A 5,270-nucleotide genomic window follows, 5' to 3' on the forward strand; every position below is an offset into this window, starting at 1 on the left:
ATCCCACGCTCTTCGTCGCTCTAATTTTAAATTTTTTGGTTTGCAAAAGGGCAGATCATAAAAGTCATATTTTTCTAATTTGTTCGTTAAAGAAAAAATCGCGTCAGCATACACTGGCACAAGATCACCCCTTTTATATTTTCTTTTTGCATCGGACACACCACATGAAATCAACAAGAGGCCAAAGAATGTGATCGTCAGATGGAATCCCCTAAACATAGCTCTAGAAGATGTATATTCTATACGCAGAGAAGAAAGAAAAGGAAAAGGGGGAAAAAATCAATTTTGAATTGATAAAATAAGATTTCACGTCAGAGAGATATATCACGATAAAGCAGTGAATAAAAGATGCGAAAAATCAACAAGTTCACGTACCAAATGTCAACCGTTCAAATACATCTTCTTACCAACGATCAGCCTTACAAACAGCATCAAGTGGAGCTGCTGCGCTTTTGCCATCGCGTTTTTTCCGCCACCACAGCGTCGCATAAGAAGGTGCCGGAACGCCAATGGGTTTAAAGGGCATCCTTCCCACCATTCCACTGACACTCATAAAGCGGAACAAAGAGAGTTGGTCGCAGCGAGGGCAGTGATCATGACGCAGCGTCAGCTTCCGAGAGTAACTATTAGAAACAAGAAACTCATACATATATCCGCATCTTACACAAGAAAACACGGCCATACTACGCTATAATAAATGCTATTTGTATTTCCTTCTTTTTTCTTGCTGTAATTTTGCGCGTGCTTTTCCCTGTTATGGAGACACTCGAAATGGGATGGCACTAGGGGAAAAAAGAAAGAAGAAGAAAGGCAACACCTCACAACAGCCGGCCGTCGCCTTGCCCCGCGAACAGCGACCCCGCGCTATTCGGCACTAAAAAAAAAGAGAGAAAAGGAAGAAAAAAAATAAATAAATAAAACGCGGCGCCCCCACACCAACGCGGAAGACCAGAAACGGGCCCGCGCCGCGCCCGCGCCCGCGCCCGCGCCCGCGCCCGGCCGGCGCCCGGATGAAAAGCCGCGTGGCACGCGGGGCCCGCCGCGGCCCGGGTCGGAGGGACGGCAAACAAAAGAACCGCAGAACACGCCCCGTTGCCGCGCGGGCGTCGGGGAAAAAGGAGGGCGAAGGGCCGGGCGCCGGTCGGGCGCGGCGGGACCGGGCGGGGGCGACGGGCGTGAGCAACGTGGTCTGGGGGTTCTCTCTCTCTTTTTTTTTTCCCCCGCGGCGTCCTTGGGCCAACTGGCGGGGAGAATTTCCCCGAACTTCCAAGGCAAATGCCGGGGACGAGAAAAAAGAAAGGGCTGATATTTCACGTGTGTGTGTTTATAGTTTTCTTCTTTCTCGTTGCGCGCGTCCGTCTATGAAGTAGCGCTACACTATTGTGATTTTTTTTGCTTCAACACTACGGAAGCGAAGCCGACTCTAACTTTGAGAACCGCCTGTTTAGCCAGTGCCGTGCTTACTTACTCCTTGCTACATTTTTTTTCTTCATCTTGAAACTGTTGTGCTATTGTTTTTATTCCCTAATGATTTTTTTCCCCTATTTCTACCTCAGATATAAGCACAAGAACAAAAGAAAAAGATAAAGAAAGGCAGTTCCTACTTGGCTACACTTTTGCCAGCGTTATTTATTTTACCATTAAAGAAAACAGAAAAGGTATATGTTTATATACTGAGAGGAAAAAGTGCTAGTTGGGAGGCAACCGCAAGGAAGAACGAGTATTACGCAGCTGCATCGTCATCAATCGCTGATGTTGCCAAAGATTACAGCGCATAGGAAACACCCCTTTTCAACAGGCAGTCCAAAGAGAGATATTGACTTGCCGGGCCCGAAGCATATGAATAATGTTCTATTCACCAAATCAGACTTCTATCGTCGTGATAGACGTGAATTAGCACGTGTTCCAACCCTTGGTGAAAGCGAAATTTGCAGCCGCGGCAATGAAAGTGTGATGTCCTCTCAGTTCTTGCCAATATTGCGCCTATTGAAAGCAAGCACAACTGCTATAAGTGACGAGGATCTGAAGGAGATTGCTAATAATCGCAGTTTGCAGAAAATTTTTCTGCAAGATTGCAAGAACCTAACAGATGTAGGTGCATTTTCTTCCACTCTCACGCTCGAGGAAATGCATCTTCGTGGGTGTTCGAAGTTGGTTTCAATTGGTGATATTGGGCAATTACCTCTACTATGGCTACTGGATTTAAGTAAGACGTCTGTGACAGATAATGATCTGAAGAGTCTTTCTGGAAGCAAAAGTTTGCTGAAAATTTTTCTTGAAGACTGTAAAAATCTGACTGCGATAGACTTTCTCTCGTCTATCACGTCTATTGAGGAAATTTCCATACGTGGGTGTCATAAAGTCAAGCATATTGGTAGTTTGGGATTGCTTTCAGCATTGCATACACTTGATGTAAGTAAGATATCAATAAACAATTCAGGGCTGCTTGGGCTTGGTGCGAGCCGTAGTCTGGAGAAGATTTTCCTGGAGAACTGCAAGCAACTTTCAAATGTAAGTACATTCTCTTCTATACGGTCACTCAGGGAAATTTACCTCAGCAGATGCGTGCGGTTGACAAGCGTTGATACCTTGGGCACGCTTCCCGCCCTTTGTGTGCTTGATGCAAGTAAGACTTCATTGACGGATGAAGGCCTGGAAGGCCTTTCTGCAAGTCGGAGTCTGGAGAAGATTATTCTCGAAGACTGTGTTTGCTTAGCCTGCGTTTCTGCTCTCTCCTACATTATAAGCCTAAAGGAAATTTACCTTTCTGGATGTACTCTTATATCAGAGATTGGCGTTTTGGGTTTGCTTCCAGCTCTTTGTGTGCTTGATGCAAGTAAGACTTCATTGACGGATGAAGGCCTGGAAGGCCTTTCTGCAAGTCGGAGTCTGGAGAAGATTATTCTCGAAGACTGTGTTTGCTTAACCTGTGTTTCTGAACTTTCTTCTGTGATGTCATTAAAAGAGCTACGACTACGCGGATGTAATAGATTGACAATTGTTTCTGGCCTTGGTTTACTTCCTGACTTGTGCGCACTTGATCTAAGCATGACTGCTGTAACAGGAGTTAGCCTACGAGGTTTGGGGGAATCTCCCAGTCTGTCAAAATTATTCCTCGAAAATTGCTTGAATTTGACATCCGTGCAATCCCTCTCCACCGTTTTGGCACTAGAAGAAATTTACCTCCGCGGGTGTGTTAGGGTGAGTGATGTGGGCGCTCTGGGCGCGCTACCTGTGTTGCAACTGCTTGATGTAAGTAAAACCTCTGTGACAGACGAAGGGTTAGATGGTTTGTCTGCTAGCCTTACCTTGAAGCGAATCCTTCTCGAAGACTGCGCGAAACTCACCACAGTAGCTTCTTTGACCTATGTTCATACGATTGAGGAGATGAATGTTTGCGGTTGTTCAGGGGTAACAAGTTTCATCTGAACTCCATGAAGACCGAATGCTTTGGGGTTTTAGGTACTCGAGTACAGCGTCTGACGCGCGAATTGCTGCCTCGTAAGTTGCTCTGAAACTTCTTATCCCTACAGTTTTTCTCTTTTTGTTTTGTTTTTCATTTTCAAAAGAAATGTTTTGGCTTTAATGTGTGTGTTTTTTCTTTTTCTGCCCCATTTTTATTTTGTGCTGTATTATTATTATTTTTACTCGGTTTGCTTTCCGTTTTAAGAGGTTGGCGCGTTAGATGCGTGTACCCACGTGGGGGCACCGAAAGCGCCACGGCGTATTACCGGTTGCATCGGCTCGCGCGTGTTGTTGTTTGTCTTTTTTTTTTCCATGCATGCTGAGTCACACTGGCTGGGATGAAAAGAGTGGTGGTGGATTTAAGAGCCAAGGAGTCGTACGCGGCGGGCCACGTTGAGGGGGCGTTTAGTTTCCCCTGGGAGGATATTCGGGTCGACTCGTGTGGATTGCCGCCGCGCGACGTGGAACTCACAGCGATCTGCGACGATGCCATTGATTTGGATCGAGTCGGGGAGTACTTGAATCGGTTTCGCTTCGCGTCCTTGGAGGTGCGGCGGCTACGCGTCACCGAAACGCTTGTGCGGGAGGTGCCGCAGGGAATGTGCTGGTCGCCAAACCCATTTCTTTCCGAGGCGCTGCCGGGGATCGAGGCGGCCAACGGCGGTCCCTCCTTCGCGCTGGACGTGGGCTCCGGAACGGGGAGGGACATGGTTTACCTGGCGACCCGGGGGTGGAGCGTCGCCGGCATTGAGAACAGAGCCCGGCTGATTGAGCAGGGCGTCGCTCTGAGTAAAAAACACGGCGTGGGCGGGCGCGTGCTATATTTACACTGTGATTTAAAGAAAAAGTTTCCTATCAGATCTGAAGGCCCAGATCTCTTACACGTGTGCCGCTTTTTGCACCGGCCGTCCTTGATGATGCTGCTTCGGCTTCCCCGCCGCGGCGGTTTCCTCGTATACAGCCACTTCTTGGACGGCTGTCAGGCAACCGACGCGGGGCACCCGTCAACGATCAACGGTTTTTTTCTTCGAGGAGAGCTGCGCCAGGCGCTTTTGGGTGCTGGGTACTCCGTCCTCCTCGAACGGGAGACGGAGCTGCCTGACAAGCGGCCCTTTGTGCATGTTCTCGCTCGGCGCGCGGTGTAGCTGCTCGTTTTTTCCCGGCGCTCCCGCGGGAAGGGCCGCAGAGCAACCAAGCGGCACCAGCCGGGCGCGATAAACCGTCCCATTCCCCCGACCCCCCTCAAACGCCGCGGAGGGACGCCGAGACGCGGGCGCCGCCGTGCCCTCCACTGTTTTCCTTCTTTTTTTTTTCTCCCAGGCGCCGTCGTAGAGCACACCCGTCCCCGCCGAACGGATTGCGAAAAGGAGCCCCGGCCCCCGACGACGAGGGCGCGGCAGAGGGGGCCCTCGTATAGCCTGTCGCCCCGCGCGGTGGGGCATCATTGCCATCCCCCGCGGCGCTCACAGGGCCGGCGAGACACGCGGCGGCGGGTGGGGCCGCGCGCCTGCCGCAGCCACGAAAACCGCGTGCTGGAAACCGGAATCCGGCATCTGGCGGCCCCGCGTGGCCGCCGTCGTCGCGGAAACGGCAAGTTCCGGCGCCCGCCCCGCAAACGGCTTCTTCCCGGGGCCCTGGCGCCACACGCGGGCGTTCCGCCGGCTCCTCGCTCCCCCGGGCGCTCTTTCACCGGGCGGGCAGGGGCGCACCCGCCGACGAAGAAACCGACCTCGGTGGCGGGGCCGCGATTGGGGGGGGGCGCGGTCGCCCGCCGGCGCGTGGTCGTTGGCCCGGACCTTCGCCGA

The 5,270-nt window shown here is 51.3% G+C and overlaps 3 protein-coding genes across 3 annotated transcripts, besides 2 other annotated features; 2 read left to right on the forward strand and 1 right to left on the reverse strand.

The window, feature by feature from the left end:
* Positions 1 to 878: 878 nt before the first annotated feature.
* Positions 879 to 919: a sequence feature (A-rich).
* Positions 920 to 958: 39 nt separating this feature from the next.
* Positions 959 to 1,009: a microsatellite.
* A 743-nt stretch (positions 1,010 to 1,752) lies between these two features.
* Positions 1,753 to 3,429, forward strand: Tco025E_08032 (putative leucine-rich repeat protein 1 (LRRP1); the record flags this gene model as incomplete). Its single annotated transcript, XM_029374889.1, has 1 exon — positions 1,753 to 3,429. The coding sequence occupies one exon, from the start codon at positions 1,753 to 1,755 to the stop codon at positions 3,427 to 3,429; it is 1,677 nt and encodes a 558-aa protein (XP_029225017.1).
* Positions 3,430 to 3,803: 374 nt separating this feature from the next.
* Tco025E_08033 (type 11 methyltransferase) lies at positions 3,804 to 4,610 on the forward strand (the record flags this gene model as incomplete). Its single annotated transcript, XM_029374890.1, has 1 exon — positions 3,804 to 4,610. One exon carries the CDS (start codon positions 3,804 to 3,806, stop codon positions 4,608 to 4,610), a length of 807 nt encoding a protein of 268 aa, XP_029225018.1.
* A 318-nt stretch (positions 4,611 to 4,928) lies between these two features.
* Tco025E_08034 (uncharacterized protein) lies at positions 4,929 to 5,270 on the reverse strand (the record flags this gene model as incomplete). The annotated part of the gene is made up of 1 exon (XM_029374891.1): positions 4,929 to 5,270. A coding segment is annotated over one exon (342 nt), but the record flags the coding sequence as incomplete, so codon positions are not given.

Source organism: Trypanosoma conorhini, assembly GCF_003719485.1.
Source record: "Trypanosoma conorhini strain 025E chromosome Unknown Tco_14.4_contig_00686, whole genome shotgun sequence".
Lineage (NCBI taxonomy): Eukaryota > Euglenozoa > Kinetoplastea > Trypanosomatida > Trypanosomatidae > Trypanosoma > Trypanosoma conorhini.